Consider the following 15,171-nt stretch of genomic DNA (forward strand, 5'->3'; position numbering starts at 1 on the left):
TCTCCACCACATCTGTGGTGAAATTTCCATTATCTTTTTCAAAGATTTATAAACACCAATTTTCAATGAATCAACCAAATCCTATCAAAGACAAACCAAACTTCTAACCAAGCTTAATTTGGCTAGGTTTACTCCCTAGACTTTTAACCATTAAGTGCTCACTCAACTTAACAAGAGAAACCTCTCAAGTTCATGAATACAAAATACAAACAATAACATAAGAGTTTGACATAATTTTGGGCTTTTCTCCAAGATTACTCTCTTTGCTTTTACTCTCAATGAATTTTTTCTAATATCTCACATATTTACTTTTTTCCATTGATTTAAACAAAGAAAGATAAAACTAAAGAACAAAAAATTTAATGTTAAATCATGAAGGAGAAGAAGGTGTAGCTCGAAAGCTATGAAGATCCGAACAGTATGCTGACTCTCTTTTCTTCAATTTCTGACCGTTTACCCTTTTATACAGGAGTAAAGCTTCCAAAACTTGAGCTCGGTTGAACACCTTTGACTTTGTTTTTCTTTCCCATAAATCAAATCAAAGACATAGAGAAGAGAGGGGACAATAATAGTGATTTCATGGATAGGAGAATTAGCTTGGATTCTTATCTACACTACAACATTTTTGGCCTAAGGTAACCCTTATTTGAAGCAACATTTAATAAAAGTTGCCTTAGATAGAAAAATACAACATTTTTTAAGAGTTACCTTTGAGTAAGGCAAAGATAACAAATTTTTTGACCACCCACAAAAATTGTTGTCTTTAATATCTAAAGCAACACTTAAAAAATATTACAATATAAAACATTTAAGACAACATTTTTAAATAAAAATACCGAAGTAACATTTAACAAATGTTGCCTTAGAGAGAAAAAGACAACATTTTTAACGAGTTGCCTTTGAGTAAGGCAAAGATAACAAAATTTTTTGCCACCCACAAAAATAGTTGTCTTTGATATCTAAAACAACACTTAAAAAATATTGCATTATGAGAAATTTAAGACAATATTTTTAAATAAAAATACAACATTTTAAAAAAAATTGGATAAATAACATTTATTACCTATTACCTAAAATCATTCATAGCTAAAAATTTTAGAGGAAAACTTTTCATCATATTCCCCCCAATAATTTCTTTCCAATCAAATAACTTAGAAAAAAAAAAGAAAAGACCTTTAGTTTCCTTAGATTATTTCTACTATTGTTTCAGTTTGTTCATCACTACCCAGCACCCACCATAAGCCCTAACTTTCCTAATCATCGACACAAACGGCAGCAGGAGGTCTCGTTCGCGGTGCTGTCCACCCCAACCGGCGACGGCACGGTGCTCCCTTTCATAGGCGTTGGCACGTTGCGGTGCTCTCCTCCAGGGGTGTCGGCAGAGTGCTCTCTTCTAGGGGCGTCGGCGCGGTGCTCTCCTTCGCGGTCTTCGTCTCCACGCACACTGCTCCACGGCTTCTCCTCCTCCTGTCTCGGCTCAACGTACGCGGTCACCTTCGAGAAACCTCTGTCGTTCTTCCTCTTCTTCCCCTGTCTCGCCTCCTCCTCTTCGCAACTGGCATCGGCACCGGAGCAGGCAATTCACATCATCACTCTCTCTGATCAACACTTTTGCCGTCGTAGCTCACCAAGTAATTCATTTTCTTCTTGCGCTCTCTGTTTTACCTATTCGATTTTCTCTTCCGTTTAATTTAATTCTTCAATCGATTCCAACTAGTGTCTCTGTAGTGGTGCCCATTGGAAAAAAAACTAATATGGATTAGATCTTTGTACTCACAAATTAGGAGAAGCTGTATTTGATGATAGATATGATGCAGAAGCATGGTTATTTTAATTAATAAATAGAAAACTGCAGAAGCATAGTTCCCATAGATTCAAAGGGTTTTGTAGGCAAAAGTAGTGTCCGACAAGTATGGTGGGGGAAACAGAAGAAGGTGAAGATGAGCCCATGCTTATTATTGGTGTGATCTGATAATCACTACTAATTTCAATTGATTATTGCTATCTTTATATGGTGTTAATTAACAGCTACAGTACACAAGCTCAAGCCAGGCAAATTTTTTATGATAGATATGATGATGCATCATCCAAGCCTAAAAATTGAACTCTTATTGATTCATAAACTTGAATTTATTAATTTCTCCTTTCCTTAAGTAATGGTTAATTCTCAGAAACATGTAATATTCTAGTATGTATATATAAGCTAGAAGCTAATCTATTAATTAGTAGTGCTCTTTAATTTGTAATTTCCTTTTCTTTAATTACATGTCACAAAAAAATATTAGTTAAGAGTGAAATTCGTGTTCTAATTTAATTCTTTGTTGTGGACTGCTGATGATAATTATTCTTGAAAAATATTCTTCTTTAATTTGTAGCTATGCAGGGTTTGTTTCTTTTGATGTTTATATAGAGACTATATTAATTAGAAGCAATTAAGATGCATGCTAATTAAGCTACTGCTCCCTACAGAAATGCTAAAACATATGTATTTAGTTCATCATTTGTTTTGATTTTAATCATGACACGGATTGTTCTTTCACATTTGTATTTGTGTTTGTATGTGAAGTAATGGAGGCAGCAATTATTTGTAGTTTTAGTGTGTTTTAGAATCATTTATGGTGTCTGATTTGAAGCATTTTCAATTGATTGTTCTGTTTGCCACTTTGATTGAGTTAAATTGTTTATAAAGAGTAATGTAAATTTGATACTTTACTCTGTTATAGAGAAAGATTGCTTCAAGGGAGTTTAAGGAACATTGGTGGACATTCTAGAGGGGGTTTTATTTCAATTTTTTTGAATTTTTTATGGTTCTGATTGTTTTTATGTAGATGACGGAGTGAAATTGATACATTGCTGATGTGCTTTTATGTAGATGACGAAACATATGCTATGAAAAGGTCCTCATCAAGAGCAATGAGCAGCTGGAGTTGGTCAGGGAGGAGATCCGTGTTTCATCACTATTCAACCACCCAAATCTACTCCCGCTTTTTGATCATGCAATCATTTCTGTCAAGGTAAGTAGTTACAACAGCAGTCAACACCCGCTCTTCTCTGAATCATATAAAAAAAATTCATCAAAACAAGAAAATGGTCTATTTATTCAACCTCCATATTTGTTCTTTAGCTTTGGCTATGTAATTAGATTTATGTCCTGAAGTTTTAAACATGCTATCTGCTGGGTTTGGAATTCAGCAGTTTCCAAATACTATGCATGAAGGCTGTAGAATCCAATGCCTTCTACGAGATACCTTCTACGGGCACTTGAACTATGCCTTGACCAAAAAACATTCAATAGTCAGTATTTGGTGTTTTATTGTAACTGGTTTAAACTGAAAGTAATTCATCTTTCCTATGTGCACTTTGAATGGAAAAAGGATGGGTATCTGGTTTTTCTTGTGGATGCTCAACAAAAATTCTTTTGAGATATGTGATTGCGAAAGGATTAGAATGAGACTCTCAAAGCTTGTCAATGTAATGGGATAGTGATATGTACCAAGTGAGATCCTGCATATCATGGCAAAGTTGATTCTAGTCTATTATTCAACCTTTTCAAATTGGATTATTTCGATAAGAATTGCTTCTTGCTTATAAAATTATGTCTTTGAAAACATAATATCACTATTAATTGTGCTATTTTACAAGGACCTCTATCTATTGCTGCTACAATGCAAGCCAGGAAGGAATCCTTTCCTACCTCCGATGTTCTTCAAATCTTTCAACAGCTAAAAGAACTTTCTTCTGTCATGTAATTGGCTTATTATAACCAGAGATCAGGTATCTCAAGCATCATAGTTGCAATTCAAGATTTTCAGCACATGATACTTTTACTTTTTTTTTTGGATAAAAACATATGTTACTTGTTTGGCATCTATTGTATCCTTTTCTGATTGTCATGAATTTCGTATATGTATTTACCTAGTAATTCTTTGGAATAGGTTATTTTCTCTGTTCAGAATCAAATTGAAAGATAAATATGGACATCTCTGGCCTATACTACTTTTATACTACTTTTATGTTTAGAATCTAAGAAGCAACTTTCTTTTTTAAAATATAAAAAATAAAAATATTAGTTTGATTCAATATACAGTTCTTTATATTCTAGAGTTCTTTAGTACTCTAACCTTACAAAAGTTTGATTTCTTCTGAAATCCTTTTAGCCCTGACAAATTAACTCAACAGCTTTGTTCAGGACTCAAGCATATGCATGGTTTAGATACTCCATATGCTCATAATGATGTCAAACCTGGTAATGTTCTTATAACACATAGAAAAGGACAACTGCCTCTTGCCATACTCATGGATTTTGGCCGTGCTCGTCCTTCCAGGAAGCACATTGGTTCCAGATCAGAGGCACTCCAGTTGCAGGTGCTTTGTTCAGCCCCTTTTTTTCTCTCAATTTTTTTATAAATGAAATTCATGCATTGTGCTAGCCGCATATTATATTTATTGATTTATTGATGCTTTTTCCCCATTTGTAGTTTGTGAGCTTGTATTTCCTAATATTGTAGAAAGTAGGCTTATATGCATCAGCAGGCTAGTGTGAGATCATTTTGATTTTGTTACTCCATATAATAGCTTCTGTTCCATTTGTAAATACTCAATTGCTTATCTACATTCTCATTCGGGTTTTACATGTATGGGAGGATTGTGTTTCAATTTCAATCATCTGACCTTCTCTTTTCCTATTTTTTATCTTCCTATATAGGGTTGGATGAAGTTTTCTAGAGAAATAAAGGCGACTCTTGACACAATGGTGAAGCACAAAGTCTTTTTGGTTTCAAATGGAAAAACTAGTTTCTTTTTTGTTCAATTTCATCATGAAAAAAATATGTATTTTGTTTACTTATGTTTATTATTTAGTTGACTTGATAACTTAACAAGTATGTTAATCGACACTTAGAAGACCTTTCTATATATATGCAATATATATTATTAGCTTATTCTCCCTATTGACACTTGGAAGACTTTTCTATATATATGCAATATATATTATTAGCTTATTCTCCTTATATTGATTAATTGAGTTCAAATATTTAAATATTATTAATGTGTACTATAAATTCTTTAAATGTCATATAAATATAACAAAGATGAAAAATATATTGCTTTAGATATAAAAAAAGAAAACCTAAAAAAAACTCAATGAGGTGTTGCTTTAGGTATTAAAAAAAGACAACTGCAAATAAACTTAGATAAGTGTTGTTTTAGGTCTATGAAAAAGGCAACTTAACAAAATTTGGACAAGTGTTGTTTTAGGTATATGAAGAAACAACCAGAAAAAATTTATACAAGTGTTGCTTTAGGTATATGAAAAGGCAACTAAAAAAAATCTGGACAAGTGTTGCTTTATGTATTAGAAAATACAACTCGTATAAAGTGTTGCTATAAAGTTTTATCTAAAGCGTTGTGTTTAGGTGCTCTAAGACAACCCTTTTGCGGAGTTGCTTTATTTGCAGAAAAGGCAACGTTTTTTGAAGGTTGCCGTAAAAAGGGTTCCCTTTAATACACAAAAACGTTGCCTTAGACCAAAGGTAACGGCCGTATAGCCAACCCCCCCAAAAGCGTTGTTTTTTGTCAAAAAGTGTTGCCTTTTATCAAAGACAACACTTTCTCTTATTATAGACAACGTTTTTAAAGGGTTGCCTCAGCCCGAATTTGTTGTAGTGCTAACTTCTTCTCTTTCTTTTTTTTTCTCTTGACTTCAAAGATCTGAACCATTGATCTATTCTTTGGTTCTAAGTTTCAATTGTGACTTTTGATTTCTAATAAATAAAGATAACCTCTATTTTCTTCTTCTTACCCGAAAATGTGCAATAGGAGGATGGTAGCTTCAACAAGCTAGAATGGTTGCACAAAGATGATAACTCATCTTTGATTTTCTTCTACATCAAATCATATTTGATTTTTCCTTTAGCTCCAACTTTTGACTTTTTCTTCTCTTTTCTTTTCGATACCAAGAATTGGTGATCTACTTTTACACATTGCTTGAACCCAATCTGAATATACTTTTTTATTTGTGAAACTTCTTTTCATCCTTGATTTAAGGTTAGTCACATGGATTATGATTAGAAGAGAGAAGTGAGTACTAGTTACAGGCTAAAGAAGAGAATAAGTGCTGGCTTTTATAATTGGGCCTATTTATTTTCGGGACAATAACTACACACATTACAAAAACTTTTGGGCTTTAACCCAACTAATTAATAACGTTTTGTCGTCATCAAATTATTATTGTTTTTCTTTGAACTCAACAGTAATCAAACTTTGATTATAGTAAAAATTTTACTGTAGTTTATGGTAAACTCGACGTAAGTCTCAGTACTAGAGGCCAAACCAAGATATATTGTTGTATCACTCTTTCTCTTTTTTCTTTCTCTGCACTGTTGAGACAAGACAAAACTTAAAATAATTTCTTGAGTTGCAAATACTACATAATCTATTTTATAAGCTATCAAAAATGATTTCTTGATTCAACCCCTCTCAAATTCCTTGAAAATTTTCAATTGGCATCCAAGTTTTAGGTTCAATGGGTAAGCTTAATAACTTGGAATAAGCAATCCATAACAATTAACATTACAGTATACACTCTGATAAAAGGATAATTCAATAATAGACCATCATATTTCAATAGTACTTAGTCAGTATAAGCTACTCTTTCTTTGGCAGCACTTAGTTATCAACGTATTTTATAAATTGACTTTAAGAAAAAATTAAAATTTTTCTCGATAAAAAAAAATCTTACGTACTTTTGACATTTAAAATTAGATTACAAAAATATGATGAATTTAAATTTAGATTAAACGATAGAACGTGACAGAAATCTTATTGCATTTTTCACACAATTTATATAATGAAACTCGACTGACACATTTTGAGTTCTTGACAAGCAATTGCAAAGAACACTACACCGTGTTCTACTTAAAAGAATTATTAATTAAATACTAGTGTTAAAGTAAATAGTTAGGTATATACAAGACGGATCCAGAAATATTATTATAGGGGCCAATAATATATATAATATAAAAAAATATATACAAATAAATTATAATGTAAGATGCATTACAAAAATATACTAATAGAGAATATATATTTAAAGTACAAAAAAATGTGTACTTTTTACTAACGAAGTGGTACACGTCGATTCTTCATATCATAAAATTCATCGATAATAGAATCTGTGTCAAATCTTTCAGCAATCTTCTTCTCAATGTAAATCAAAAGACAATTAGCAAGCAATTCATCTTCCATTTTTTCTGAGTCTATTCTTCACAATATTCATAGCTGAAAAAGATCTCTCAGTTGTACTAGTTGAAACAGGGAGAGTTAATACTAAGCAAATCAAACGATCAATCAAAGGATATGTTAAATACTTTCCTGTCTTCATTAATCCTTGACATAACTCCAAAATTATGCACAAGTTAGTTAATTCAACATGATTAGGAACATCAAGTTCATAATGTTGAGCTTGCATTCTAATGTGAAATTTTTCTTGGTCACTGAAGTCACCTGGATAAAACCGTTCTATTAATTCACATACTTTTTATTGACACTGAAGAACTTATAATTATCTCTGGGATCTAAAGTTGAACTTAAAGTAAGCAATTCCACCATATTATCATTGAATCTCCATTAAGCTCTTGCAATTGTGTATCAATTACAACCAGAAATAAATTAACACGGTAATGATGCTCTACTGAAATTTGATCAACAATTTTGCGAGTTTGGCCTCTTCTAGGAATATACAATGCATCCATATAAGGAACTTCAACTTCATGTTTCTCACAAAATAATATAACTTCTTTTATGAAAGCCTCCCAACTTGATTCTCTCATTCTTTGGATTAAAGTCTTCGTAGTAGAAACCAGAGTTAAAGCATTCAATATGTCTTGATTTTTTCGTTGCAAGGCTTGACAAAGATCATGACTAATTTCCAAAATATTTCTCATCAAATGCAAAACAAAGACAAATTCAAAGGATGTGATAGCATCATAAGCAGCACTAGCATCACCATGAGGGAAAAAATTACCTTCTTCGGTGCTTTTTTCAAGAACTTCACAAGTAGCATCAAACATGCATAACAAGCTACGTACAGAATTCAAATGAGACCCCCCATCTAGTATCTCCAGCTCTTTACAAAGTACCAATTTGATTAAGTCCACTACGTACCTATCACAATTTGATCATTGGCAATTAAGTTTGCAACATTATTTACTTGAGCAACCCTTAACTGATCATGACGTTTAGGAGAAATAGTCACAACATTCACAATTAGTGTAAGTTTTGAAAAGAATTGATGAACATAACACACTTCTTTGGCTACAGAAACAAGTGCTAATTGTAATCGATGAGCAAGACAATGAATGTAATAAGTAAAAGGGCAATCTTTCAAAAATAGAGCTTGCAATCCATTCCATTCACCACGCATATTACTAGCTCCATCGTACCCTTGTCCCCTAAGATTTTGAACATCAAGATTATGACGAGAGAGAACAGATGAAATTTCTGTTTTCAATGTCAAAGAACGTGTATCAGAAACATGTATAAGATCAAAAAATCTTTCTAGAACACAATCGTGCTTGTCTACAAATCTCAAAACTACAGATATTTATTCTCGCTTTGACTCATCTCTTGCTTCATCAATAATTATACAAAATTTAGAATCACCAATTTCTTCTTGAATTGTTGCACGCACTTTTCTAGCAAAGATATGCAATATATCTTTTTGAACACCGGGAGATATATATTGAGCATTTCCTGGAGCATTTTCAAGGACAACATTATTAACATTCTGATTACAGGAAGCTAAAAGCTTAATTAACTCAATAAAATTTCTCATATTCAAAGATCTAAGACTTTCATCATCGCCTCTAAATGCACATGCTTGAAATACAAGCCATCGAATAGCATTAATAGATGTTTTCAACCTTAGACGGTTATTTGCAATAGTTTCATCACTATGCCTATCAAGAACTTTGTCTATATGCTTAGATTGAGCCATTAAATCATCACAAGATTTCACACATAAATTATTCCTTTCTAGTAAAGAGATATCCACATCTCTTTCTAATCTTGGTACTTTAGTTTCATGTTGATGTGTATTTTGAGTAAGATTAGAGAGCTCACTTACTTGAACTTCTTGTGAAATGAGATTAGAGGGTTGACTTATTTGAACTCTAACATTATCAATAACTTTTTTTTTGAAAGTAAAAGAGCTCAACACATTAGAGTGGAGCAAGCAGTATGAAATAAAATAACAAGACAGGCAACTCCCACAAACTCCTTGAATAGAGAACAGCATCCCCACGTCATCTCTGGCATAGCCATCAACAACCCTATGGATGCACACCTGCCCACTCTTCACAGCTAAGGATGGTTAGTGTGATGATATCTTCTACCCTCTTTCTTTGGTTATGAAATATCCTCCTGTTTCGCTCCAACCAAATATGCCAAATGATCGCACAGAAACATCTTAACCGCTGCTTTCGATCTGCTTTCCTTCACAGTTCATCTGTCCAACTCAGGAAATGATCTTTCAATAACCCCGGGACATCCCAACGTCGGCCAGCCATAGACAACCATGCATTCCACACCTGCCAAGTAAAATCACAGCCCAGAAACAAGTGATAGACCTGCTCAACATCCTTATTACATAAAACCCAGCTCTTATCATCCTGGCTAATTATCCCGATCCGGCTTAGCCGTTCTTTGGTGTTCACCCTGCCTACCAGGACGAACCAAGCAAACAGCTCCACCCTTGGTGGAACAAACCTTTCCAGATGGTCTTTGTGAAGCTGTAACTGGTTACCTCCTCCGATAGCATTCCTTCCTGTAGCACCTGCACAAAGGAGTTAGTCGAAAAAATACCAAGTTTATCATATTTCCACACGACTCTATCCTCCCTATTATTCGCTAGCCTCACAGGTCTCAGAGCCTCATGTAACTGACTCAGAAGGTCTAACTCCCATTGAAAGAGCTCCCTCCTCCATTGGAAGTTCCAAACCCACTCTAACCCATCCCAAAACCCACACTCCCCAATCAACGCCCCACATTAGTTTGAAACAGAGAAGAGCCTAGGGAAGCAATCTTTCAAGGAACCACACTGCAGCCAAACATCCTCCCAAAATCGTGTCCTTCGCCCGTCCCCAATCTCCATTGCCAGACCTGTAACCATCTTATCCCGCAGATGTTGCTCCTGAAAATCTATATGGCAAATATCCCTCCATGGGCCCCCTCTAGTAGGCAGCACTTGAGAAGACAGTAGCTCATTTGGCCTCAAGTTATTACAGGAGCAGACCACCTTCTTCCACAATGGACACTCTTCCTTAGCAAAGTGCCACCACCACTTAAACAACAGTGCTGAGTTCCGAATCATAGCATCCCCTACTCCCAGCCCTCCAAATTTCTTCGGGGCCTGTACCATCTCCCACTTCACCAACACCATTCCCTGTCTCCCATCCTCCTTACTCCACAGAAATCTCCTCTGTAGAGAAACTAGCTTCTTAACAACTGCCTTCAGCATCTTGTATAAGCTCAGATAATACACTGGCAAGCTATTCAAGACTGATTTAATAAGAACCAGCTTACCCACTTTATTTAGCACCTTAGCTTTCCACAGGCTTAGTTTCTTTTCCGCCTTGTCGATTATCGGCTTCCAAGTCTTAACCAACCTCGGATTAGCTCCTAAGGGGACTCCAAGGTATTTAATAGGGAGCGTGCCTTCCTTGCATCCCCACAAAGTACACATACTACGCACCCACTGCTCTTCACAGTTGATTGGAATCAAGCTGGACTTATCGAAGTTGATACTGAGTCCTGACATCAACTCAAACCATCGCAGCAGCCGCTTATAATTCCGCATAGTCTCATCTTCTGGCGAACAGAACAGAATGGTATCATCAGCAAACTGAAGGTGTGAAAGCTCCACACTGTCTCGGCCAACCAGCAAAGGAGAAATACGCCTGTTCCTGACCACCTCACCAACCATCCTATGTAGTACATCGACAACCAGCACAAACAAGAAAGGGGAAAGCGGGTCACCTTGTCTCAAGCCCCTCTCCATTTTAAACGGTTTAGACAGCGATCTATTAATCAAAAGCGACATCGAAGCTGTGGTCACACATTCCATAACCCAAGCCCTCCACCTGCGCCCAAACCCCATCTTTTCCAGCACAATATCGACAAAGCTCCACTTCACTCTGTCATATGCCTTTTGGAAGTCCAATTTGATTATGGCTGCCTCCTCTTTTCTCCTTTTAAGCCAGTGCACCGTTTCACACGCTATGAGAGCCCCGTCATAAATTTTTCTACCCTGCACAAAGGCACTCTGAGTCTCTCCTACTAGCCCATGCATCACTGCTCTCATCCTTCTAACAAGCACTTTCGAAATGACCTTATACACACACCCAACCATGCTGATAGGTCTGAGGTCTTTGATTTCCTTCGCACCAGTGAACTTGGGGACCAGCGCCACCCACGTAATATTGGAATCTGCAGGTAGCCTGGATGTCTGAAAGAACCCCATAACTGCTCCTGTAAACTCCGCCCCAATCTCATTCCAGCACCGCTTAATGAAATTCATGTTGAACCTATCATACCCTGGCGCCTTCGAAGACTTACAATCTCATATTGATTTCCTGATTTCCTCAGCAGATGGCATCGCCTCCAAAGACACAGACTCTTCCTCAGCTATCTTAGCCACCAAACCATCTTTGAATCCCAGCAAAGGAGAACTCTTCTGATGATACAGATCTTTATAAAACTCTCTTATAGCTATTTTTATTCTAGCTTTGTTCCTAACCAGTCTTCCGTTGACTACCAGAGCATCAATCCGATTATTCTGCCTTCTTGCCGATGCTATATTGTGGAAGTATCTTGTGTTTCTATCCATTTCCTTTGCTTGCCGAGATCGAGACATTTGCTTCTAGTGAATTTCTTTCCTCACATACCATCTCTCACAGCAGGTGACTAACGCCTTCCTTCTAGCCTCCGTAGTTGCATCATACACTCCAGTACTTACCAAGTCATCAATCTTTTTGATATCTTCCTCAAACTTCAAGATCTTCTTGTCCATCTCACCAAATTTGTTCTTGTGCCAACTTCTCAAAGGAGCCGCTAGCGCCTTCAATTTATCTTTGAATTGCATCTCCCCTAGACCCCTCCATTCCTCCTTGACCATCCGGAGAAAGCCGTCATGTGTGAACCATGCGTCAAGGCTTTGAAAAGGCTGAGGACCTTCCTGCATCCGCTGCTCTTCCACAATAATAGGGTAGTGATCTGACAAGCCTCTTGGACTCCCTCGTAACCGGGTCTTAGGGAACTCTTCTAACCATTCCACACTCACCAAAGCTCTGTCTAATCAACTGCAAGAGCGACCTCAAAACCACGTGAATTTGCGATCTGTAAGCGGCAAGTCCACTAGGTGCATATCCTGAATCCACGTCTTGAAGTCCTCTGCTGACACAGGTAAGCTAACAGTCCCTCTCCGTTCCTCGATGTTCACTATCTCATTAAAATCCCCCATAAAGCAAAAAGGAACTTGACATAACCCACCAATGTAACTCAACTCCTCCCACACCTGTCTCTCCTCATCTCTACTATGTGCACCATAAATCAAGACAAAAGCACAGTTAAAACTATTCTTTAGCAAAGCACCTTCAACAGATAACCACCATTCCCCCTTATAGCAGTTATTCATATTAAAATACGTGTCATCCCAAATCATCAAAAGCCCCCCGGATGCACCGTCCGAGTCTACATATTCCCACCCTGCCCCAGTACACCCCCAAATCCTTTCAACGTCAAACCTTGTCACAGCCCGTCTCTTGGTCTCAATCAAGCCTACCAAGATCAGGTTATGTTTATATTTTAAATCCTTCACCATTCTCATCTTCCCATGACCACGTAACCCCCTAACATTCCAAGAACAGAAAGTCATTTAAAACTAATTTTACACACCTGGCTTTTACTTTTTGGTCTACATCGTCACAACTTCGCCTTTCGTTTCGTCAATTTCATCTTTTGTGCTATTTCTTTGTTTTGAGCCTGAAGAATTGTCATGATGTCATCTTTCTCGTTGCACAGCACCGCCCCTGATTCCAAAGCCAGCTCCACGGTCTTTTTATTTTCCATCAATTGTTCCTCCAAGCACTGGTTATCCGTATCTCCCTGTTCACTCCGGATTCCGTCTGCGACCCTTACCCTGGCACTCCCACCAGCCGCGCTCACCTCCCCCTCTTCCACAGCAGCGTGGTCGTCTCCATCATCCTCGGCTTCCACCGTCCTCAACGCCGCTTCACGACATTCCTTCGCAACCGGATCGTTGGGTGGAATTGCTACTTCGTCGATCTCATGGCCAGCCACCCCGTCATGGCTTGCACAAGCTCTGCCTCCGGTCCATGTCCAGTCATCTTCAGCGCTTCCCGGCCGTCTCCCTGGATTCAAGGCCAACCGTCGCTCTCCGTTCGCAGCCTCGATTCTGGTGTCGCTCTCCCCCTCAAGGCAGCGCAAGCAGTCCCCGAGAGAACTCTGCTGCGCGATCTAGAGTTCCTTAGAGGGTTGCCTACAGCGCTTCCCCTGACTCGGTTCGAGCCCAAAGGCTGAAGGGGTGAGGCCCAAACCAGTAGTGCCTCCTTCCATACCTGCATAGCTGTCCTTGGCCCAATGCTTAGTGCAGCTCCCTTTTCTTGTTTTTTCCTTTTCCATAGAGCTATGCCTGGCCCAATACCTAGTGAGGCCCCCTTTTTTATTTTTCCTTGTGATTAGATAAAATCCGTTGCAGCCCATAATACAACGTACACAAGTTGCTAGTCACGTTTCTATCTGAATCTGCTACATAACTGATACGATTTTCACATTCAAAATTAGTAAGCCCTTGAATGCCGCCGTTATTTGGAACCGTTACTAACTTTCTGCGATTTTGATTTTCACTGCCCTTCATCCACTCATTTAAAATATCAGCAGAAATTACTATTCTGCCCTCCTTGTCTGCCCCTACACAGTTCACCGCCATTAACGAAGCTTCATCTTGCTCGACTCCCCTTGATGAAATCAACCTCCTTCTCTGCCCCTTTTCTCCCTCGGTACTCGTACTTGCTATGCTACGGTTCAATATCCCACCGGTGTTAAACCCATTATCCAAAAAACACTCCCTGCCCTGCATGCTCCCCATTCCATGTCCATATTCTTTTACCAAAACGTCAAATCCCCCGGACCCAACAGAGACATGGATCCTCTCCTGAATCACTTCCATAATACCCGTATCAACCAATACACAGCCTACAGAAAAGGAAGTGCACAATTCTGTCTCTTTTGCACAGTCTACTACTACTTCCCATTGACCCCCTATCAAAGTAAACGTCTCGACTGACCATGCATGCAACGGGACTCCGTAGCACTCGAGCCACACCCTTCTGGTATCACTATGCTCTGACTCGGTCCACCTTCTCACCTTGTGAAAGATTTGCAGGAGGTAATTCAACTTAAAATTGTACACTTCGTCTACACTCAGAACACTATCAAAAGTCAAGAGAACTTTAAAAGCTCACATTTCCCAGATTTGGACTACAGAAGGCATATTCTTAGATATCATATCCCTCAAGAAGTTAAAACTGATCGGCTTTGTCGTAATCCCTATAAGGCTTTTCTGTAACCATCCAATATTTCCTGGCACCACGGCCGCTTCCAGCATCTTAGTCTCGCCAGTCCCATGACGGGATTTTGCGATTTCCTTCATCCGTCCCTCTTCCTTATTCAGCAAGGAGTCTTCGTCGCATGTGATTCGATGTAGTTGCTGTGCCGATGGTTCTGGTGTACGATCTTCCCGTCATCCCTTATCACCATTTGTTGGTCCCGACTCTCTTCTGTACTTCACCTCGCCTACATAAATGATCTTACTTCTCAGCCTCAGGCAGTTTATTTCCGCTATAGCTTTCAACGCCCCTCCTTTCGTCGTGTATCGGATGGAAGCAAACATGTAGATGCCTCCGTTTTTCCATTTTTGGGACAGGTAAATATAATTGATGCACCCAGTCCAGTTGAACAATTGAAATAACTCTCTTTTTGATATATCTTCCGGTAGATTATCCACAAAGATGGAGAAAGACTCAGATTCCAGCCGTCGATACTCTTCCCTGTTCCAAACCCTGGGATCCTTCCCATGATCCATGGACCTACCCC

General features: G+C 37.9%; 1 protein-coding gene and 1 pseudogene across 1 annotated transcript; one reads left to right on the forward strand and one right to left on the reverse strand.

Annotated features, from left to right (window-relative positions):
* On the forward strand, nucleotides 404–4,538 carry LOC107605010 (annotated as a pseudogene).
* On the reverse strand, nucleotides 7,587–8,995 carry LOC107605019 (zinc finger MYM-type protein 1-like). Its single transcript, XM_016306758.1, has 4 exons — nucleotides 8,662–8,995; nucleotides 8,306–8,499; nucleotides 8,164–8,224; nucleotides 7,587–8,047 (listed from the first exon to the last, which is right to left on the reverse strand). Exons 1-4 carry the CDS (start codon nucleotides 8,993–8,995, stop codon nucleotides 7,587–7,589), a joined length of 1,050 nt encoding a protein of 349 aa, XP_016162244.1.

The sequence above is a fragment of the Arachis ipaensis genome, chromosome B01, assembly GCF_000816755.2.
Source record: "Arachis ipaensis cultivar K30076 chromosome B01, Araip1.1, whole genome shotgun sequence".
NCBI lineage: Eukaryota > Viridiplantae > Streptophyta > Magnoliopsida > Fabales > Fabaceae > Arachis > Arachis ipaensis.